This window comes from Gallinula chloropus (assembly GCF_964237585.1).
Source record: "Gallinula chloropus genome assembly, chromosome: 12".
NCBI lineage: Eukaryota > Metazoa > Chordata > Aves > Gruiformes > Rallidae > Gallinula > Gallinula chloropus.
In genome coordinates this window covers 22,822,451-22,845,243 of record NC_140097.1, presented here as the reverse complement: position 1 = coordinate 22,845,243, position 22,793 = coordinate 22,822,451, and the positions used below count along the sequence as shown (strand labels likewise).

General features: G+C 68.0%; 2 protein-coding genes across 2 annotated transcripts; one reads left to right on the top strand and one right to left on the bottom strand.

Moving 5' to 3' along the window:
* Positions 1 to 2,317: 2,317 nt before the first annotated feature.
* LOC311196288 (2'-5'-oligoadenylate synthase 1-like) lies at positions 2,318 to 4,445 on the top strand (the record flags this gene model as incomplete). The annotated part of the gene is made up of 6 exons (XM_084269822.1): positions 2,318 to 2,506; positions 2,640 to 2,934; positions 3,013 to 3,188; positions 3,277 to 3,518; positions 3,619 to 3,751; positions 3,842 to 4,445. 6 exons carry the CDS (start codon positions 2,318 to 2,320, stop codon positions 4,355 to 4,357), a joined length of 1,551 nt encoding a protein of 516 aa, XP_084125948.1. The 3' UTR covers positions 4,358 to 4,445.
* A 789-nt stretch (positions 4,446 to 5,234) lies between these two features.
* SEMA3B (semaphorin 3B) lies at positions 5,235 to 11,015 on the bottom strand (the record flags this gene model as incomplete). The annotated part of the gene is made up of 18 exons (XM_084269821.1): positions 5,235 to 5,972; positions 6,044 to 6,183; positions 6,262 to 6,317; positions 6,434 to 6,591; positions 6,713 to 6,754; positions 6,903 to 6,994; positions 7,084 to 7,303; positions 7,418 to 7,562; positions 7,656 to 7,725; positions 7,824 to 7,938; positions 8,031 to 8,176; positions 8,516 to 8,635; positions 8,724 to 8,817; positions 8,908 to 9,027; positions 9,111 to 9,173; positions 9,258 to 9,415; positions 10,160 to 10,287; positions 10,858 to 11,015. The coding sequence occupies 18 exons, from the start codon at positions 11,013 to 11,015 to the stop codon at positions 5,529 to 5,531; spliced, it is 2,469 nt and encodes an 822-aa protein (XP_084125947.1). The 3' UTR covers positions 5,235 to 5,528.
* Positions 11,016 to 22,793: the final 11,778 nt, after the last annotated feature.

Sequence of the window (22,793 nt, the reverse complement as noted above, 5' to 3'; positions counted from 1 at the left end):
CCACGGCCCTTCTGCCTCTGCCCCATCCCTGCCAGATGGAATTGTACGCGCTTCCTTTGGTCAAGAGCATCTCTAGCAAACTGCAGTTGCAGCTCAGCAGGCACTGCTGCAGGACCCCAGCTCGTTGCAAGGAGAAGGATGACAGCTCCATCCTGAAGGATGAAGGCCACCCACCCCTGGCCTCCCGAGATAAGGCCAGCACCCCAGGCCCTCCCACCCAGCCTCACAGATAAGTGCATTTGGTGAGACTGATTGCAGGGACGCTGGGGTGAGGGAAGGAGGGTGGTGCCCCAACAGAATCACCTTGGCTTTGCATAGCACAGGGGGGTGTATGTAGGGACTTGTCAAACCATGCGTTACCCCAGCACTTGAGGGGTGTGAGAGCCAAGCGTGACAGTTTGGGGTGCCCTAACAAGGCCAAGTGCTGAGTGCTGCACATGGGACAGAACAACCCCAGGGATGGGGCTGGGGGAGACTGGCTGGAGAGCTGTCAGGCAGAGAAGGACCTGGGGGTGTTGGGTGGCTGCAGGCTGAATATGAGCCAGCAGTGTGCCCAGGCAGCCAGGAAAGCCAACAGCACCCTGGCTTGTGTCAGACACAGTGTGGCCAGTAGGTCTGGGGAGGGGATTGTGCCCCTGGACTGGGCACTGGTGGGGCTGTACCTCGAGTGCTGGGTCCAGTTCTGGGCTCCTCACCATCAGAAGGACATTGAGGTCCTGGAGCGAGTGCAGAGAAGGGCAACCAGGCTGGGGAAGGGGCTGGAGGGCAAATCCTCTGAGGAGCAGCTGAGGGAGCTGGGGGTGTTCAGCCTGGAGAAGAGGAGGCTGAGGGGAGACCTTCTCCCCACCTCCTCTGCCCTGCCAGGAGGGTGCAGAGAGGTGGGCGATGGTCTCTGCAGCCAGGGGACAGGAGATGGGACAAGGGGCAATGGGCTCAAGCTGTGCCAGGGCAGGGTCAGAGCAGATGGGAGGGCAAAGTTCTTCCCTGGCAGTTGTGGGTCTGTGGCACAGGCTGCCCAGGGAGGGGCTGAGTCACCTTCCCTGGGTGTGTTTCACAGATGGGTAGATGAGGTGCTCAGGGATGTGGGTTAGCACAAGATGGGAATGGTTGGACTTGGTGATCTTAAAGGTCTTTTCCAATCCTGTGACTCTGTGATTTGTTTGGGACACGCCAGGGGTGCAAATAAAGAACGACTCTTTTTGCCTTAGCACCCTGGCCTCGCTCCTTGGGCTGCACAGGCCAGGGGTGAAATACTCCTGATGCCTGTTCCTGCTCACAGCCCTGTCCCCCTGCCTGTACCCCTGTCCCTGCTGCCGGCCCTGTCCCTCTCCCTGCCCCTGCCCATCGCCCTGCTTCTGTCCTTCCCCTGCTCCCGCCTGTGTCCATGCTGAGATACCTGCTCCTGTCACCATCCCTGCCTGTAACGCTGCCCATAGCCCGGCCCGGCGCTGTCCCTGCCCATACCCTTCCCTATACCCTATACCCCTGTCCCCGACACTGAGGATGCCACCACCATCCTTGCCCTTGGCCACATCCAGACCGCATCTCTACCCCATCCCTGTGCCCCACTGCGCCCCGTGCCCATCCCGTCCTTACGCAGGTCCCTGCCCTCTGCCCGTGCCCGGTCTCTGCCTGTCCCTTCCCTGAGTTTCCAGCTCCGTGTTTCCTGGGGTTTGGTGCAGTTTTGCTTTTGGTTTCCCGGGATATCCCCGAGCGGGGCAACTCGCGGGCAGCGCCGGGAACGGGAGGGGCCGGAGTTCCCCTGGGAGCCTCTTGCACTTTCGTTTCCAGCCGCCGGAGTCGGAAACCGAAACTTGAGGAAAAAAAAAACAAACCCGAAACTCTCGTTTCCCGGCGCCGCCGCCGCTTAAGGCAGCGCGGGAGCCGCATCCCGGGCGCACCACCCGCCGCCCCCCCCCAACCCTCCCCACCGCTGCCCGGCCGGGGGGCACCGGGCACAGCCCCCTGAGTGCGGAGACACGGCGCTTGGCTGCGCCCCCAGCCCGGAGCCTTCAGCTCCTCAGTGCGGGGAGAGGCAGCTGCGGTGCTGGCAGGGCACCCCGGGGTCTCACGGTGGGGGGGGTTCTGCCTCCGGGCAGGGGGCTGGCCGAGGGACACGGCGGGTCCCGCCGCTCCCCACACCCCGCTGCAGAAAGCCGGGGTGACGGTGGGTCCCCTCGGAGGCAAGGAGCCCACCGGGGTGAGGGGAAGCCCCGGAGCCACCTTAACTTCCCGGCGGTGACGCCGTGGAGGCGGGGACCTGGGGCAGCGTTAAAAGTTGCTGCGGGTAGGAAGGGCTCGGAGTTACCTCGCCAGGATGGAGCAGATTCTGGGAGCCGCCCAGCTGAGCGCGGTGGATGCTAAGGACCTGGACGCCTGGATCGCAGCGGTCCTGCAGCCCAGCACGGATTTCACCAAGCAGGTGAAGGAGACGGTGAAGCAGATCTGTGACTTTCTGAAGGAGGACTGCTTCGAGTCCGACATCCATGTCCACAAGACCGTCAAGGTGAGTGCTGCCCGGCTCAGGAACCAGCCGGCACCCCTGCTGCCACCCTTCCCTCTGCCCTGCCGCTCCAGCTCGTGCCCTGCCTCAGTTTCCCTGGGCAGCGGTGCTGAGCGGGCAGGGCATCTCTCTGCAGGGCGGCTCAGCAGGCAAGGGCACAGCCCTGAAGAACAAATCCGATGCAGACGTGGTGCTCTTCCTCAGCTGCTTCTCCAGCTACCAGGAGCAGAAGCAGAAGAGAAAGTACATCCTGGATTTGATCAAGGATAGGCTGTTTGCCTGCAAGAAGAAGCTGACGTTCACTGTGTACGTAGACGAGCCCCGGTACAAGGGGCCTGATGATACACCACGCTCCCTCAGCCTCACCCTCTCCTCCAAGCAGACCTTAGAATCCATCGAGGTGGACCTCCTGCCTGCCTACGACGCCTTGGGTAAGGGCTCCAGGCCAGTGCGGGGTGGGGAGGGGGCGGGTATCAGCATCGGGATGGGTCTCACCCTCCTTCCCACAGGGCAGGTGATCGGGAACACCCCGCCGGATGTGGAGGTGTACGAGGAGCTCCTGAGTGCCAGCATCAGCCCCGGGGAGTTTTCCCCCTGCTTCACAGAGCTGCAGAAGAAATTTGTAAAGCGGTACCCTGCCAAGCTGAAGAACCTCCTGCGCCTGGTCAAGCACTGGTATAAGGAGGTGAGGAGCTGCCCAGCTTCCCTGGCACCCCATGGGTACCTGCCCCAGGCAGATCTTACCCCCATGCTTTCTTCCCTCCCCCCTCCAGTTACTGAAGCCACAGCATCCCACTGCAGACCTGCCCCCCAAGTATGCCCTGGAGCTGCTGACCATCTACGCCTGGGAGGTGGGCACGAAGTCCTCAGAGTCCTTCAACATGTCTGAGGGCTTCCGTACGGTGCTGGAGCTGCTGTGCCAGCCCCAGAAGATCTGTGTCTACTGGGAGATATACTACTCACTCCAGCACAAACAGATCGGTGCCCACGTGAAGAAGCTGCTGCGCCAACCCTGGTGAGACCAGACCCCATCCGTGCCCCATGGGACCCATCGCCACCCATCCTGCAGCGCTGCCTGGGGCTGATGGTAGCACCTTCCCCCTTTGTGTTCACAGCCCCATCATCCTGGATCCCGCTGACCCCACGGGGATCCTGGGCCAGGACAAGGACTGGCGCCTGCTGGCACATGAAGCCGGCCGGTACCGCAGCCTGCCCTGCGTCAGGCACGCCCAGCCCTGGAACGTGCAGGTAAGGGTGCCTGCACCTCGCAGGCACCGTGACCCCCCCCAACCACCCTGTCCCCACCAGCTTTGCCCACCCGCTCTCCTGTTCCTGCAGCCAGCCCGGCCAGTGACCATCGAGGTGAAGCAGATGACGGGCACCAGTTTGAGCAGGACCATCAGCCCAAGCATCAGCATCCAGCAGCTGAAGGAGGAGATCATGAGGCAGTGGGGCATCCCCACGTACAGGCAGCGCCTGACACAGCAGGAGAGAAACATCGTCATCCTTGAGGACGACAAGACCCTGGCTTCTTACGGCATCTTCTACAGCACCACACTGCTGCTGCTGCAGGTGGAGCCCCAGGAGATGGAGGTCTTCGTGAAGGACGACAAGAACCGGACCACCACCTACACCGTGCGCCCCACTGACACCGTCCTGCAGCTGAAGGAGCAGATCCACAGACGGTGCGGGCCTCCTGCCCATCAGCAGGGGCTGGTGTACGGCCCAAACCTGCTGGAGGACCGGTTCACGCTGAAGCACTACAACATCCAGCCCAAGACCACCATCCACATGAACCTGCGGCTCCGGGGCGGTGCAGACCCTGGGGAACCCCACTTCCCCACCTACTCCTGAGTGTATCCCCCCCCCCTCCCCCCCCATCCTGTGCCCAGCCCCGGGAGACTCGCACCAGTTTACACCCCCATCCCACCCCCCCAAAATAAATGCCTTTGTAGATCCATCCTTATGCTGATTGCTGTGTTTGGGATGGTGCCCAGTGGCACAGGGGCACACACAGGGACAGGCCCTGCCTGGAGGCTGGGGGTGCTCTACCTCCACCAGTGCCTGCCAGTACCCACACTGGGAGCCCTGAGTCCAGGCTGGGGTGCAGCCAGCACTGGGACATGCTGGTGTCACAGGGAGGGGCTGATGTCACCCCAGCCAATAGGGCATGGCAGGTACCGGTATCACTGGGGGCCCCAAGGTCACTGGGCTGGTGGCACTGGGGAAAAACCAAGCCAAATTGGGTTTTCACCAGTGGGGGGCGGGGCAGTGTGTGTGTGGGGGGGGGTGTGAGTGTGTGACTGTAAGCCTGGAGGGACTTGGAGATGTTCCCACAGGACTTGCCCCCCCTCCTCCCAGCCCCCCCCAACCCTCCCAGCTCAGGGTGAGAGGCGGGGTCCCCGCTGTAGGGCACACACATGGGATCCTGGGCTGAACCCTTTGCTTTATTGTGCTCAATTAGTACAAGCCCCCCCCCTTGTGCCACTGCTCCACACCCAGGGTGCTGGGCACCACCTCTGTGCCCCCACACATTCCTCCCCCAGGCACCCTTCCTCCTCCAGGCCCTCTACATCCTGCCAGCGCCTGTCCTGCCCCTCTGGGGTCCTGCTACTTCCCACAGCCCCCCCAGAACCTGAGGGTGGCCCTCCTGCCACATCCCCCCAAAGTGTCATGCCCAGGGGGAGACAGACCCTGGTCCTGCTGCCCCTCCCTCCCCACCCCCCCGGGCAGTTTTACATTCATCCTTAACAGTTGTTAATAAATATTTTGGTGACTCTGTGGTGCCAGCAGCCAGCTGGGGCCCCCCCACTGGAGCTGGAGCCCATGGCCCCTCGGGGGGGCGAGATCGGGGGGGGGGGGAGGTGTCAGCCTGGCTGCTCTCCTGGCCCCGGAGCTGCAGCCCCCCGCCGCTGCCCGTGCCCAGCTCGTGCTGCTGGCAGGGTGGCCGAGGCCGGCAGGGTCTTCGCCCCTGCCCACAGCCCCGCTCCTAGGCCGAGCCCGGCACCCGGGGCTGGCCCCGGGGTCACCAGGGGGATGCGCTGCGGGGGCCGCGCTCGGCCCGCGGACCCTCGTGGGTGCGCCGGTGGCGAGCTTTGCGTGGCGGCTCCTCGCCCTGCCCACGGCCGGGGGGTCCGGCGTGGGCACGGGGAGGTGGCAGGGGTCTCCCGCGGCTCCAGAGCCGCTGGCACGCCTTGTCGGCGGCTCCCAAGGGCGGGCGCTCCACCAGCTGGAGGAAGTCCCGGTACCAGACCTTGCGGCCGGGGGGCCCGGCGGCGAGCTGGGGGTCTGCGGCAGGCGCCGTGCCCGCTGCCTGCCGGGCACCGATCACCTCCAGCGAGAGCCGCAGCAGGGGCTGGGTGAAGCCGTGCTCGGTGGCGTGGCAGAGGTAGAGCCCGGCGTCGGCAGGCTGCACGCTGCGCAGCAGGATGCCCCTCTCCATCCTCACCACCCGCTCGTCCGCCTGTACCTGCGGGGATGGACGGTCAGCTTGGGCGCAGCGCGGCCCCCGCCGGCAGCAGGTTGCCCCGCAGAGCCTACCTCACGCTGGGAGTCCTCCGGGGTGCGCTGGTAGGTCCAGAGGACGCGGGCTTGCAGGGATTTGGGGACGCACTCCAGGAAGGCGGTGCTGCCCTCCACGCCGTAGAGCTGCTTCTGGGGCACGCTGCCCCGCCGGGGGTCTGGGGGCACACGGCTCAGCTGTCAGCCCCCTGCCCCCCCTTGGGGACCACCCTTCCCTGCCAGGGTCCCCGGCTCACCTTCTGAGCAGAGCACGTTGGGGTCACCGTTGCGGACGTCCTGCCGGCGGAAGCGCCTGTGGTGGAAGGTGGCAGAGGAGTCGGGGTTGGGGCAGCACAACCTGCACCCCTCACCGTGGCCTCCGGGCAGGTTGACAGCCCCAGCTGCTGCGCCCCCCAGTACGGCACCTACCTCTTGGTGTTGGGCACGTAGCGGCTGCAGGTGGTGCCATCCCAGGCACAGTACGGGTCACGGGCCAGGCAGCACTCGGCACAGGCTTTGCCATAGGCACCACAGCGGTGCAGGGGCAGCTGGGCCAGCGCCGCGGCAGAGCCGGCATAGAGCTGTTGCTGGGGGTAAGGGTGTGGGGGGGTGGGGGGGAAGAGAGGGGACCTGAGCACTCCCACACCGCAGCACAGGGCTGGGCAGAGCTGCAGTGGGCCGTGGGTCGCGCGCGGGGCCCCCCCTTACCCGCTTGGAGGAGAGCTGCAGGCTGGTGATGGGGGAGGCATCCTGCAGGCAGAGAGCGGGCAGGGGTCAAGGGGGGACGGGGAGGGCACCCCAGGCGTCTGTGCTGCCCATTCTCATGTCGCAGGGGCCCTGGCACAGCCCAGAGCGTGGGCAGCACAAAGGGGTGCCGCGGGGTGCTGAGCTCCCTCACCTGGAAGACCTGGAGCTCCTCCAGCAGCAGCGGCTCCATGCGGTGCCAGCTCTCCGTGGGCACCGAGACCACCTTCAGCACCGTGCCCACATCTGCGGCAGGGAGGGGTGAGGCCGGGGGGTCTCAGCCCCATCATCCCCCAGCTCTCCTCCCCTGTCCCAGCCCCAGCGTCACCACGTGCCTGTGCCGATGAAGAGGACGTCGTAGTGGCCGTCGGCAGCAGTGACGCGGTCCACGGCGACGCGGGTGAAGGTGTAGGGCACCGCGGCTTGCAGGAATAGGGGACGCTGGCCGTGGGGCAGCACCGGGTTGTACATGAGCGGGTGGTGCCGGGCGAACTGGATCACCTCATCCGGGAAGTCCTTGGTGGAGCCGAAGGTGCCAAAGGTTTTGCTGGGGCACTGCGGGAAGCGGCTCAGGCTGAGAGGGGGGGTCGCACTCCCCACCGCCCACACCCACCCTGGGTACCAGCATCCCACTGGCAGCACCAGCCGGGACACTACGGTGCCACGTACCATGCCCGGCCGGGGGTACGGCACGCGGCCCTGGTACGACACCCACTGGTAGTTGGGACCCTCCTTGTGTGCGAAGGGGCCCAGGAAAGCCCGGCGGATGTCAGCCATGGTGTAGACACAGATGGCTGAGCCCTGGAAGACGGAGCTGGTGGGAGAGAGAGGGGACGATGTGAGGGGCAAGGGGGGGGCACCACCAGGCATGGGGCGGGAGGGCCGGCAGGGAGGGAGGGGGCTCAACCTGGAGGTGGAGAAGACAGCATAGACCAGGGGGTTGCGCTTGTCCCTTGTCTGCAGCAGGAAGACATCCCCTGCAAGCCAGGAGGGCATCAGCACCGCCACGACATGCCAGGGCTGCCTGTGGGCATCCCGGGGGGGGGGGGCTGCCCTCCATCCCCACCCCACTCACGGAGTTCATCGAAGTGGGTGTCTGTGCCATCAGGTCCCGGCACAGCGCAGACGAGCCGAGCCTTCAGGAAGGTTGTCCACTTGTTCACCAGGCTGCGCTGCCCACCCACGTCGTTCTGCCCGGAGACGGAGGGTACCGACTTCAGCGGCGGTGGGTGGCACCCCCGGGCACCCCCCAGCCCGCCCCCCTGCCCAGGGATGCTCTCACCCGGCAGATCTGGCCGATGCGGGCGAAGCTGGCCTTGCCCAGCCGCTGCTGCCGCTCCACCGCCGTCTCACGGAAGAAGAAGTAGATCTTGTCATCGTCAGGGTCCTCGCTCTCCGGCACCCAAAACACGGCCACGAACTTGGGCTCTTGGGGGCAAAGGGGTGCTGCCTCAGTGCTCCCGCTAGCTCTGCTCCCCAGGGGTTCTGTGGCACCTGCCGGGACCCCAGGAGGGCGCAGAGACCCCCCTGCTCCACTGCAGGGCACAGGCAGGGTGAGACTGGAACCTCACTGGCTATCAGGAGGGAGTCTTGCAGGGGGCATGGGGTCCCCCTAGAATCACCCTTTGCAGGCAGCAGAGGACACAGTGTGGCCAAGCCCGGAGGACTCATTGGCCTGATGCCTTTGGGGAGCAGTGATGCCGCACCAGCGCGCACCAGGACCGTGCTGGGACCCCCCCCCCCAACCCTCCTACTCCCGGCACTGACCGTTGAGCCAGCGGGAGTCGTGCTGCTCCGTGCGGATGGACGGACGCCGGCCCAGGCTGCGGAAGATGGTAAAGTCACGGCCCATCAGATCGGTGGCCACTCCGGAGTAGAGCTCCTCGCCTGGCAGGCAGCGAGGGAAGCGTTACGGGAAACCCCCTGGCACCCCCCGCTGCACCATCCCCAGGGGCTGGGCTGGGCTCTCCCTTACCCACGAGGACAGAGGCGGCTGCGTGCCGGGGGTCGTAGGGGCTCTTCCCTTTGCCATCCTCAGTGCGCCGGGGGTCCAGCCTGAAGAAGGGCTCCTGGTGGTGGTGGGGGGGTAAGGACAGGAGGTGTGGGGTAGCGGCAGCAGCCAGGGGGGTGCTGCAGGAGCACGGCTGTGGGGAGCTCACCTCTGGGTGCTGGCCGGCCTCCACAAAGGCACAGACGGGGTGGAAGGCGCCGGTGCCGCAGGCGTACAGGTGGGTCCGGTTGTAGGGGTGCAGTATCTTCACAAAGTTCATGCACTCAGTCTGGGGGGGGGAAAGCACGGGGAGACGGGGCTGGGGTGGCCCCCCAGCACAGCCTGGTGCCCCGCAGCACCCCCAGAACTCACGGTGATGTCCTTGCCGGCCCAGTTGCACTCCTCCCTCCACTCCACTGGTGCCGGCCAGTAGATCTGTGAGGGGAGAGGAGGATGCTCACAGCCCCAGTGGGTGCCTGGGGCCACCCAGCCCGCCTGTCACCCCCCAACCCCCATTACCTTCCTGTCCCGCTGGCTGATGTCATCCAGGGCCAGCGAGAGGAGGTGGTTCTGGGCTCCAGCGAAGAGGCGGCCGCGCTCCTCATCCAGCAGCAGGGCCTCGTAGCAGCACGAGCGCTCCAGCGCGAAGAGGCGCAGCCCGTGGCGAGCCCGCAGCTCTGCCGGGCCCATGGCCACACTCAGCCCAGCCCGCACCTGCGCCCTGGCCAGGCCCATGTCTGGCCGCAGCCCCCACGCCATGCCGCCCCTTCCCCAAACCCGCTCCACCGGCTTGACTGGGTTCACAGCCCAGCACCCACCCACCCCCCACACACACCGTCCTGACCCCCAGCCCCACAGCCCCAGCACCCATCCCTGCACAGCCGCAGAGGGGGAGAGGGGGCCATTCCCTGCCCCGCTGAGCTAATCCCACCGCGGCGGGAACAAGCGGCCCTTTGTCCGGCTGAGGAGAGCGCTCGCCGGGACCCGCTGTGGGACAAAGCCCCTCGCGCTGCACCGGAGCCCACGGGTGGGCAGGAGGGACACGGCACCGGCCCGCCATCCGGCACCGCACAGCACAGCCAGGAGTGCCAGAGCAGAGTGCCGTGGGGACACAGGCACGCCGGCACAGGCCGGGGGCCCAGAGCGAAGGGCCAAGCACGGGCATGGCCCCAAGGACAGGCAGGTGGGTGGGGGGCTGGCACCGGGCACCGAACCTGGCAGCCTGCGCCCGGCAGCCCCCACCGAGGGCAGCGCTGGTGCCAGGGAGGCAGCAGTGCCGGGGTTTCCAACCCCTCCTGCCACCATGCCCCGGCTCCCCCAGGGTGCTCCCGTCCCCCAGGATGATGCTGGGTGCTGACACGGCACCGGTGCACCCACACCTGACCCCAGACCCCCCCACCCTGCCCATGTCCCACGCTCACCGGAGAAGGTCAGCTTGAGGCGGGGGGTGGCAGGGGCTGGGGGGCGGCTGGCGGCGGGGCCGTGGAGCAGGAGCAGGAGCAGGAGCAGCGTGCGGCTCATGGCCGGGGCCTGGCTGGTGGCCCCGCGGCTGGGGCAGAGAAGCGAGACCTCAGCTCAGGTTACAGCCCCCTCCCCACAGCCCCCAGACCACGGTCCCTCCTCACCACTGCTGATGGGATCTGGAGGGCCCGGAGCACTGGCATAGGGCAACCCAACAGCACAAGGGGACACCCCACCCCCGCCGGGCTGGAGCCAGTGGATTGGGGGTGGGGAGGCACAGGGGCCATTCGCATCTCTCCCTGGTCTTTAGGCCCTCATTAATCCGACCCCAAATTAAACGGGCTCTGGAAGCAGCCCTCCCACCTGGGTTGAAGGAGAAACTGAGGCAGCCCGGCTCAGCAGCACCCAGGCCTGCCTGAGCCCTGCTGGCTGCGGGGTGCTGGGCTCTGCCCATCCCTGCCCACACGCATGGAGCTGTGGTGGTGCCAGCTGGGCAGAGCACCTGGGCAGGCAGCAGGCAAGCCAGCCACCATGGGAGCCTGTGGCTCAGTTTCCCTCACTGCTACAACCCTCACCGTTTGCCCCCTGGCCCTTCTCAAACCACGCTGCAAACTGGAGCTGGGTTTTGGGGGGGGGCTCTGGCTGAGCAGGTGCTCACATCCCCCCCGAGTGACCCGCACCACGGGAAGAATTCCTCCAGCTCTGGCACCCACGTTCTCCCCCTGGGGAGGGGGAGATGGCATCTGCCATGAGCATCACGCCCTGGGCAGCGGCGAGCAGCCGAGCCTGGCCAGCGGGCACCTCGCCGTGCCGCATGCCACGCACACGGCCAGGGGTTCCACCCGTCCCACGCCACCGGGGCCCCCCCGGGTTACCAGGAAGGACAGAAGCCCCCCAACCAGGGCACCGGGGATCGGTTCAGCCACCCTGCTCAGGCATCGCGGGTGCCAGGCGGTGTGTGCCAGGCCGGGGGGACGCAAGGGTGCCAGTGCCCCGCACGGATCCAGGCAGGTCTGCCTGGCACGCCGGGTGCGGGGCCGGGATGCTGCGGGGGGGGCTGGGGAGCGGGTCCCAGGCGGGGAGCGGGCCCCGGCCGGGCCCGGTGCCGGGCTGCGCTGCCCGGCGGGAGGGCGGCAGGCGCTAATGGCATTTCCAGAGCCGCCGGGACGAGGCGGGGACCGTGCCGGGCTCTGCCAGCACCCCCCCCAACCCGCCCCGACTGCCGGCGGGCGAGGGCCGCGGCGGGGGGCACCGGGGGTCCTCCCGCCCGGCCGGCACCTGCCAGCTACCGCCCCGGGACCCCCGGACCCGCTCCCCAGCCCCTCCGGCTTCCCTGGCACGGGGAGGGGGAGTGGGGGCAGGCTGGAGGGGGGGCGGCAGCAGCAGCACCGGAGACCCGCCGGTGCCAGCGCTGGCGGACTCAGCCCACGGAGACCCCCGGTGCCGAGCCCCGTTTCCCCCTCGCAGCCCCCCGGTGCCGGACCCCGCTACGGACCCCGGAGACCGGCGGTGCCAGCCCGGGCTGAGGCGCGTAGACCAACCCCCCCGGTGCTGGACGGGACACGGGACCCGCCCCCAGCCCCCCGGTGCCAGCCCGGGCAAGCCCCGACGGCAGCGCCGAGACCCCGACCCGGGGCGCCCCCTCCCTGGTACCGAGCGCAGGATCCCCCGACCCCGGTAACCCCCCACACCCCTCCGGTCCTGGGTACCCACCTGGGTCCCAGCTCGGCTCGTCCCGGCCCGGCCCCGCCCTCCACGTCCGCCGGGAGGGAGCGGGGCGGCCCCGGCGGGGCGGGGCGGGGCGGGGCCGGGGGCACGCGCACACGCGTGTGCAAACACGCGCACGGGGTCAACACGCGCGAACAAACACCCCCCCCTCCCACCCCACCCCCCCCGGGTACCCTCCCACCCCTTGTGCACACCTGCCAACAGCCTTAGGGACACCTGCCCGCTCGCACACGCGTGCACACCCACACCCACACACACGCACACGCGTGTGAGCAGGCGTGCACAGAACCCCACGCGTGCGGGGCACACGCACCCCATCGCCCACACGCGAGCGCCTGTCACGCAGGGACACTCTCGCACGCACACGCACCCGCTGATGCCGCCCTGCTCCGTCTGCCCCGCGGCGACACCCGCGGCGACACCCGCGGCGACACCCGCAGCTACACCCACGGTGACACCCGCCGAGACACCCCGAGTGACGCCCGCGGTGACACCCGCTGTCCCCGGGGCAGAGCTGAGCACGTCACGCTCAGCACACCAGTGGCCAGGCTTGGCCATGGGGTGGGCAGCTGTGGGGCAGGTGCTGCCTGCTGGGGCGTGGGGTGCCAGGGCTTGTGAGGGGGCCAGGGTGTGGGGGGGCACCGGGGGCCACGCTGGGGGCGGCGGTGGGGGGCGGGGGCGGTCCCTCTCGCCCTGCTCAGCTGCAGCCCAGATGTCTGGCGTGGGCCCAGCCCCGAGCAAACAAAATTCCTCCGCTGCCTCCCATTTTCCAGCTGCTGCTGCCAAGAATAGCAAGTGCGGAGCGGTGCCGGCAGCGGGGCCACGCACGCCTCGGCGAGCTGGGCTTGGGGCAGGGGACACACACACACATCACCCCCTGCCCCGTGCCCCCCACGGCCCTGGCTGGCCCTTACCTGTGGGTGCGGGTGTCCAGCAAGGCAGATGCAGCACGAGCAGGGGGTTTGGGGGGTGGGCAGCGGGTGCAGGCCGGCGGCGGGTGCCGGCAGCCTGGCAGCGGGCACGGGCAGCCCAGGAGCAGGGAGACGGCGGGTGCAGGCGGGCGGTGGGCTCAGCAGGAGCTGTGCAGGGGGCTGGCAGCAAGCAGGAGTGGTGCCAGGCAGAGTGCCCGGGCAGTGCCCTTCCCTCTCGCTGCCGGGGGCACTGTCCTGTGGGCAGGCTGATGGCACCTTCTGCCCCAGCACCACCAGCTATTCACTTCCTGGTCACACCATGGTGCCAAGCTCCAGCCTGGTGTGACAGGAGGCGAGGGGGACGGGGACAGCGAGGGGATGGCTGGTACTGCTATGGTGGGGGTTATCTGCTGCAGCACTTTGGTGGGCATCACAGCGGGACTTCAGGGTGGGTGGCCCCCCAGCCCTGCACAGCAGGGACTTTCCTTTGCTGTGCGGCACCGTGCCTCAGTTTCCCTCCACCCAGCTGGGACCTTTACACCCAGCGCCACTGCCACTCCCGGCATACATGACCAGGTGGCCGGGTGTTATCACTGTCACCCCAGCACCGGAGCCCTGCGGGGACCTCGCCGGCAGTGGCTCCGCCTGGAGAAGCCATCAGGCGTCAGAAGGGCCAGGCTTCCATCCCGGAAAAAGCTCTGCGGGAGGGATGCGCCACGTCACCCGCCGGCCACCCCTTCCCACTCCACAGGGTGCTCCAGCCAAGTGCTGGAGCTGCCGGGCGCTGACAGAATGACGGTCCCCAGCTGGAAGGGGCTTCCCCACCAACGTCCCACCCTCAGCCCCGCACCTGCTGCCAGCCCCGCGGAGCGCGGCCAGGTGCCGCTGGCCTGGTGGCCTGGCCGCCCGCCAGCGCGGGGGTGTCACCGTTGGCATCGGAGCAGGTGCTGGCACCTTCGCTCTTTGATCCCTTGCCTGCCGCTGGTGGATCTGCACCTGGGGATCGCTGCCTCGGCCAAATCTCCCCCGGTGCTTCCGGCGCTGGCGAGCACCCCGAGCTCTGCTGGCGGCACCCCAGCTGTGTCCGCGGTAGGAAACGGCTCCCCTCCGCCGGGCTCCCGGGGCTGGGGCGGTGGCAGGCAGCACCCAACGGCTCCCCGAGGTGCTGGCGGGCACAGCGTGGGAGGTACCTGTGCCATCAGGTGAGTCACCAGGAGCGGCGGCTGCTGGCGAGCCCACGCAGAGGGCGGCAGGCCAGGGTGGGCTGCCGCTAGCCACCAGCATGGGCACAAACCCTGCACCCCAAGCAGGAGCCAGAACTCATGGGGACACCCGTGGGAGTGACCCAGCTGCAGGGTGGCCCCTGTCTCCCTGGGGCTGGGGAGCATCCCTCGGTCCCGGTGGAGCCATCAAATCCCAGGGGCACGAGGTGGGCTGCATCCTGCCAACTGGTGTCATAGGTGTCCCTGTGCTGCCTGGGCTTGGCTCAGCGCTGCTCCCAGCCAAGAGATGCGCTCCTGTAGCAGGGTGGCCTTTGCCAGCACTCGTGGTGACACTGCTGGCTTCCCAGGGGAAGAGGAGGGAGGAGAGGCATCCTCAGCCCAGCCGGCAGCCATGGCCCAGGCGTGGGGGTACCCCCCTCCAGCTGGTACCCCCAGGCCTGGCCACCCCAGCAAGCCCTCGGTGGTTTGTGATGGCACCAAGGACGTGGCTTTAGGACTCCTCTGGGATCCCCCCCCTGCATGGGACTCCTCATCAGTTGCCTGTGTGGTCCCCCCATGCCTGGCCAGGCCATCTCCCTATCCCAAGCCCTGCTCCTGCCACAGCCTGTGGCTTTTCCCGGGGGTGTGAGGTGCACCCTGCCATGCCAAGCACACCGCCGGTGTCCCCTCCCTGAGCAGCGAGGCCAGGCAGAGGCTGCGTGTCCCTGCGGCACATAGCATCGGGCCATGGGATGGCATCAGGCCTCAGGTGGCCACCACATTCCCCCCTGTGTGAGGGGACAGTGTGCCAGGCAGGTGACAGAGCCCATGGGGTCCCCAGCGTGCCAGGGCAATGGCCTGGCTGGAAGCGAGCGAACGCCCCCCCAGCCAGCTGCATCCTTGCAATGTGACAAGGTGGCTGTGTCCAGGAGGGACACCAGCTCAGGGCTCACACCACATGGATGGATACAACCCCCCCCACCCCCGACCCTCCACCCACCCCCATCACAGCATGCTGTGTGAGACCCCCGCAGCAGGAACCCGCGTGGCCCCAGTGCATTCCTGCCAGGATTAGGTACCAGCTCCCGGCAGCACCGTGCCATAGCCCAGCTAATCCCTTATTAATCATCCCCACACCGCGCTGGGCTGAGCTGGACTCCCCAGGGGACATGGGGTGCTGGGTGTACCCCAGTGTCTGAGCACATCTGGGGTGCCATCACTGCGGTGGGACCGAGCCATGGGGTGCAGAGTGAACCCTCAGGGCAGTGATGAAGGGAGCATCCCTCTTCCCGGTGCTGCACAATGGCTTTTTGGGAAACGGAGGGATCTGGGGCTCCCAGAATCCCATCCAGCTGCCCTGGGGTGACCACCTGCCCTCAGCTTTGTGGCTGCTGGCAGCCAGGCTCCGGGGCAGGCAGAGGGGCTGTGTCCTGTGCACTGGAAACCACTTAGCTTGAAGCTTCCCAAACCCATCCCAGTGGAGGATGAACCATCCCTCCCCTTGGAGCAGCCACAGCGAGGGGGGGACGTGACCCGCAGGCTTTCTGCCTCCACCCCAGCCTTCTCCCTGTCCCTGCAGGAGAGATGCTGGCTGAGCTCCTGCCACCAGCTGCCCTGCCACAGACCCTCTGGCCCTGCCCTGCAGCACACCAGCTGTCAGCATCCAGCTCCTCCAGGCTTTAAAAATAGGCTGGTGTCCCTGTGACAGCATCAGTAATTTTAGCTGGGGTGTGTCAGGCCAGGAAGCCTCCTGCCCCATCCTCTGCTCCGGCTGGACAGGCTGCATCCGCGCCCAGGGCCGATGTCCGCCCTCACTGCCCACTTTCTTGTCCCTGCCCAGGGCCAGCGAGACCCAGCTGCGGCCGCCTCGGGCATGGGCACTGCCTGGAGGGACAGCGAGGGCAGGGGAGCAGGGACAGGGGTGCCAGGATGCCCACCAAAGCCCACCCGCTCCCCGCCCAGGGCATCTTGCCCCAGACACGATGATGACGGCAGTAAGGGAGCGCAGCGTCCCACTGCCACAGCACCCGGTCAGGGAGCGGCGGAAAGGGCCAGGCACCCGTGGCTGCCCACCCTCCGCCTCTCACCCTGGCCCCCCAACACAACAGCCACTTCAGCTCGCCTCCCACGGCGCTCCCGCAGAGCCGCGGCGGCTGGGAAGGCTGGGGGGGCTGTCACGGCGCATAATGCGGCTATTGACGGGCGAGCCGGCGGCCCCAGCGCGGCACAATAGGGCCTTGTCTGCTGGCCCGGCTCCCGCTGCTGCCCAGCCCCGTGCCCGGCCATGGGCTTCCCTCTTCCCCCAGCGGCTCGGAGCTCGCCCAGGTGCCAGCCAGGGCAAGCCCTGCCCAGGGCCCAGCCAGCGAGGTGGAGGAACCGAGGGTGGGAGGGAGCCGAGGGTGAGAAGGCACCGAGCGAACCCCCCTTCCCATAAGCCAACACCCTGGGGAAGGGGGGCATCACTTGGGGACCCCCCCCCCTAACGCGGCGGTGCTCCCCAGTTGCCCCAGCTAGGACAGGACGCAGGGGGGTCCCTGCTCAGGTACAGGGTGATGGGGACAAGGAGGCGGTGCGTGCGTGACGATGCACCCCGCTTCCTTCTCGGGGCTGCGTCCGAGCCTGTTGGCACCCAGCACCCACCGAGGGGAGTCAGGCACCTGGCATCCCCCCAGGGACCTCTGCCACCCTGGTTTCCCCCACCCTGTAGCCCCACCCCTCCGGTGCCCGGCAGCCGCCATCTCACCTGCCGCGGTGCGTGGGCTTTGCGGGAGCTCGCCCGCCTCCTCGCCTGGCTGCTGCCGAGCCGGGGCCGGGGCTGCTCTTTAAACCCCAAATCCCCGGTGCTGGGCGCCAGTCCTGCCGGCGGCGGGGGCGGAGGGAGGGGACGCAAAGCCCCAGTCCCCGCTCCGAGGGCCGGCACCAACAAAAGGCGACTGTCCCGTGTCCTCCCCGTGCACCCAGCCACCCGGCCGGCGGCCCGGGGACAGCCTCTCCGGACCCCGGGGCTCCCCAACGTGCCGCCACCCCCCCTCCACCTGCGCTGGGAGGCGGGAGCCAGCTCTGGGTCCCGCATCGCAACCGTGCAGCATCCCAAAATCCCCAGGGCCCCCGTCCTTGCCTGCTCGGTCCTGTCCCTGGTTGGAGGGGTGCCAGGGTGAGAGCGCTCATCGCTGTCCCCAAACCTCATCTGCTCCTGCAAAGCCCAGCCCAGCGGGGCTGGAGGAAGAGGAGGAGGAGGAGGAGGATGGGGACACGGCTGCCTCCGCGGGGCCGGTGCTGGGCGCACTCACCCCCCAGAGTCCCCCGAGCCCCCAGAGCCCTGCCCTGACGGGGCTGCGGGGCTGCTTGCGTAGCATCCCCGTGGTCCGAAGGCCGGAGGCAGCCGGTGCTGCCCCATTAACGCGGGGTCAATGTGTAACGAGCTCTCTCGCCTGGGCCTGGGCGGTGAGAGCCGCAGAGCTCCTCGCCCACCCGGGGTGCCGGGAACTGGGGGTACGGCAGCGTTACCCCAACGGGAAGCCGGGGCAGGAGGGAGAAGAGGGGTCTGCTTTATGGCCGGACGTGCCAGGATGACTTCAGCTGGAAGGAGCGGGGCGGGATGATGTGCATCGGGCTGGGACAGGAAACAGCCGGAGGAGGGAGACAGACCCACCACCCACACCTGCCGGTCTCCAAAAGGGACCTGTGGGGCACGGAGGGGAGGGAGCCGGGCTCTGCTGCGTGGTGCCCGCCAGCACGGGAGGCAACAGGCACCGATTTAATAATAAAACAGCTCAGGAAATTCCATCTGCAGGCGAGGAATCGCGTTGTTGTTCCCTGCCGCAGCAGTGGCCCGGCGCTGGCACGGCTGCCCCGCAGCCTCCAGCCCTGGAGATGGGCAAACCTGGCTGGGTCAGAGCGGCCAGTGCCAGCAGAGCCACTCCTGCCATGGGCTGGCAACTGGGGGGCTCTGCCAGCGCCTGGGGGGCCAGCCCAGACCTCAGCATCTCTCCTGGGTAGCTGTGCCCCACGCTGGAGGTGAGGGTCTGGGGATGGGATGTTGCCAGGCAGAGTTGGGCGCTGGCCGGCACGGCTGCAGGGCAGCACGGCGTGGGGCTGGCGGGGTGTGGGTGCGTGGCACACCGCGACACACCGCGACACACCGCGACACACCGCGACACACCGCGCCACACCGCGACACACCGCGCCACGCCGTGTGGCACTGTGCAACGTCCAGCTCCGCGGGGGTCTTTGAGGACCAGGGGTCCCGGGTGCCCCTCACCAGGGATGTGCTGGGCAGCGCCACCCCCTCCCCCTTCCCACGGGAGAGGCTGAGAAGGGCCCAGGCAGCACCGTGGCCGGGGGGCAGCTTGTCCAGGCACTGTGCTTCCCCCAGCCCCTCAGCCGCTTCCCCCTCCCCACCTCCCGGGGGCAGCGCGGGGGCTGCCTGCGCCCCTCCTGCCGCCTGCAGCCGGCCCAGCGCCCAGCACGGGGGAAGCGGGTGGGAGGCTGTGGAGCTCGGGGGCACAGGGGTCAGGGGGCACAGGGACCGGGGCCCGCTCGGTGCAGCGGGAGGCCCGGCCACGCCACCGGCTGCCGTCAGGGGGCGGTCGGGACCTTCGCGGCCGGGCCGGGGCGGAGCCGAGACGTGGCGGCGGGCGGGGACCGGCGTGGGGCGGGAGCGGCCCCGGACACGCGTGGGGCTGCCGGGCCGCGCTGCCGGCCGGCGGCGGGAGTGGGGCTGGGCCGAGCTGGGCCGTCACGGGCCGGCGGTGGTGCCGCCTGGGCACAGTGCCGGGGTCACCGGCCCGTGCCCGGCGCTTCGGCCGGCGGGAACCGGGGGTGGCCGGCCGGCGGCGGCGGAAAGAGGAGGAGGCGGCGGCGCGGTCACGGCCACGGCCACGGCGCTGCGCTCACCTTGCCGGCGGCGGGCAGGGCCGGGGCAGCCAGCCGTGCGCTGGCACCCAGCGAGCAGCTGGGGCCGCCGTGCCAGCACCGCGGCTGGGAGCCCCCTTATCCCCCCGCCCGTGCCTCCCCTGCCCGCGTCCCCCTGCCCACCGTGGGACCCGACGGCGTGGGGGGGTCCTGGGGGTGTTGCGAAGCTTTGGGCAGCAGGGGATACGCAGGGGTAAGCGGGCTGGGAGCTGGCCTCAGGCATTGCCCCGGTGCCTGGCATCTCCCTGCCCCCCGTGGGAGCGGGGTGCCCCTCTGGCAGGGCCGGGGCAGGATTCCGTGACACACGGCGGATAGGGAAGGTCCTGGGTAAGGCGGTGGGAGCGTGTGGGGCGGCTGGGCAGGGGTGACGCACGTGCCCCTGACGCATGCCGGCTGCCCGCTGCCAGCCGGCCGGTCCCAGCTGGCCCACAGCCCTGGCAAACAGCGCTGAGCTGGGCGAGCCGACCCCTGGCCTGGGCAAGGAGGGACTGCCCCACACCCAGGGTTAGTGGTTGGGGGGCTGCCCCAGCTGCGTCTCAGCCCTTTCCCTGCCATGCTGGCTGCCCCAGCGCAGCCGCTCCACTGGCATGGTGGGCACTGCTGCTGGCCCCGGCTCCCTCCTCCCAGCTCAGCCCCAGCAGGCCCCAGGCTCCTTCCTGGCTGTGGGGTAGGTGGGTCGGTGCCGTCAGCCCCCTGGCATGGTGATTTCCACCATCTCCACTCGACAGCGGGGGTCCCAGGAATGCTGCCGGGTGCCTGGCCACGTGCCGGCGGTGGTGAGGGCCGGCTGGGGCTGTTTTCCTCTCTGTTTGCTCGGCCGTGGGGACGGGCAGTGATGCGGATCAAGGCCGGTGTCCCCTGAGCAGCCAATTGTCAGCCAGCTCAGAGGGGAGGGAGAGGGGCAGCCGTCCTGGGGCTTTCCCAACCGTGGAGGGGGACGCCATGCCAGATCTGCCTGGCCTGAAACTGCTCCAGGCTCGGCCTACCAGAGCACCAGGCTGGGCAGCGCTGGCAGGGACTCGGAGGTGCCTGTCAGCACCCCAGCACCCAGCAGTCCCTGGCTGGGGGGGGGGATGACCCTCTGCATCCCACTACCATAGGAGCTCGGGGACCCCAGTGCTGGGGGACATGGCAGCGCTGAGCGCCGGCCTGTCCTTTTGTGCTCCTGCTGCTGAATCCTGTTCCCAGGCGGGTCATGAAAGGGCCTTTATCCCCTCTGCTCCTCGTGGCCGGATCACGCCCGGCAGGACCCTGTGCTGCCGTCCTGCGCCGGGACCGCCGGTGCGGCCTGGTGAGGGTGGGCCCAGCGCAGCCCCGCTGCTGCGTTCCACCGGGAGCTGGAGCAGACCGCGGCTTCACCGGGGCCGCGTGAGCTCGGTCATGTTCCTGGGCTGGCTCCGGCCCAACTGCGGCCCCCCAAGGGAGAGGAGGGACAGGGCTGTGGCTACGTCTCCATTTTTGGCCCGGTTATTTATATCTTTAAACAAGGATGCTACAGTCGTCTGGGCTGAAAGGCGTCCCTGGTCTTCCCCTGCTCCCCGTCCCCAGTTCCCCAGCCATCTGCCACTGGAGCCCTGGGTAGTGTGCCTGCCCCTCAGGGCTCCCCAGCAGCTCCTGACAGCTTGCTGGGGAGCTGGGGCTTGAACAGGTAACACCCCCCCTGCATGCTGCGGGCCCCCCAGTGCTGCCCCATATTTCCTTCTGCTGCCCCACACCAGAGCCCTGCTCCTGCCCTGCTAAATAGAACTGCCCACCCTGGCTGTGGCTCAGCCCACACAGGACCTGGTGTCCCGGGGGGGTGGTTGGCTGGGGGCCTGGCCCTGCTCCTGGCCCAGGGGTGGTTTGGGGTGTAGGGAGCCCAGCCTGTCCCAGCTCTGGGAGCTGCCTGGGCTCCCTCCCTGTCCTCAGGGAGCCTGGGTGGCTGCAACATGGGATGCCAAGCTGCCCATAGGATGGAGGACCCTGGGGCTCGAGAAGCTGATGGAGGGCAGCTTGTGGCCTGGGGACCCTCAGGACCCGTTCACATTGGGAGTGTTCCCTGTGGGCCAGTGGGGCCACAGGTCCCCCTGTGAGCAGGGGTCCCCCAGCAGAGTGGGGGTCCTCCGCTGTCCAGAGGCATCGCTGACAGAACATCCCCCCAGCAGTGGGTACCCAGTGCCTCTTTGCCTGTCAAGGATGAACGCTACCGGCCCTGGGTCTGGCTTCCCAGCAGGATGTGGGGAGCAACAGAACCTGGTCACTGGGGCCACTGGGAAAATACCCCAAGCCTCAGAGGAGCTAGCCTGGACGGGGCACTGGGTGCCAGATGTTTCAGGTGCATCACGGCTGCTTGGGCTCATTGGGTTTTAAAGGCAGTGAAGTTGTGTTTAAAGGCATTAAAGTCCTTGCTAAGTCCTTGCTTAATTGCCTTAAAGGTACCTAGGCCCTTGCTGCAATGGCAATCCCATGGGTGCAGAGCCCCTGGGCCTGGTGGAGCTGTGGGTGCTGCTGGTGGGGACGGTGGGGATGCAGCTGCCCTGCCAGGGGGTCAGAGAGAAGTGGGCTGATGCCAGAATCACCGGAGGCGACAGCGGTGGCAGTGCCCCTACACCAAGAGGAGTGGCATGTTCCCATCTCTTCAGGCTCAGGGCACACTCCTTCCCTCAGCACTCGATGGCTGGAAGCTGGAGAAGCCTGCATGGGACTGGCATCCCAGTGGGGGCTGTGGGAGCCGGGGGTGTGGGGGGGCAACGCTGTGGGGAGAAGCAGCGTGGTTACCCTGGGGTTCGCCCTGGGTTCCTTGGTTCCCAGTACCACGCTTGGCAGGGAAGCGATTGAGCGCAGAGATAACCCACCCTTCAGGTCTGCTGAGCAGCACTTTGCTTCTGGCTTCTGTAAAGTTAATTGGTTTCGAGGTTCCAGGAACAAACGGAGGAGAAAAACCCACTCGGCGATGTGCGGGCCCATTGAATGCTCTCTGGTGAGTTATAATTGCAAATCATGTTTTGAAATCACATTAACCAATTAGTCCTTGTTGTTGTTGTGCCCTGCCACATGACAGCATGTGCCACGAGGGAAGCGGCGGTCAAGGGCGAGGGAGGGGGCCTTGAGCGGCCCCCCCCCCGCCAGCTCCAGGGTCAGGCGCCGTGCTGCCGGCATCGGGGGGCTTCTGTGGAGGGGGGGCTAGGAGGAGGAAGGGTCCTGGCCTGGGTACAGCCACGGGCAGGTGTCACCCTGAGTCCTTCCAGCCCACGCTGCTGACCGCAGGGTTCCCTTTCCTCCTCCTGCCACCAGTGCTCCCGGCCCCTAGTGCCTCACTCACTGCCCAGCAGTGTCAGGGGGGGCAGTGGGGGTCTCAGAGTCCCAGATGGGTGCTGGGGCCATGCCTGTGGGACGAGCAGTGCCGGAGACCCAAGGCACCTGCCGATGTGTTCCCAGCAAGGACGAGCTCCGAGAGGCTCCTTGCTCCAGAGGTGACAGTGGTGGCAGGCAGACACACCACTCCGGGCACAGATGGAACCGTGGTCTGCACCACATCCTCCCAGCATCTCCCACCTCAGCCCTGGGTCCAGCAGGCAGCAGTGGGCAGCAGCAGGCAGCGGGCACAGAGGGTGAGCAAGGAAACCAGGCGTGAGGAGAGCACCCCATGCTCCTTCCTGGCCGGGTCCCGACCGGTCTCATCTCACACTTGGGGTGTTCTGGAGGCTGAGGGGGGCTTTGTGGGCTCATCTTAATCTGCTTCATCTCCGAGCATGGCCGAAGGATAAAGGATAGGGCAGGGTTTGGCTGGGGGGTTGGTGAAGGGGCTGGGTAAGGGCCACAGCAGAGCACGGCTGGCAGGGCACTCAGCCTCCTGCCAG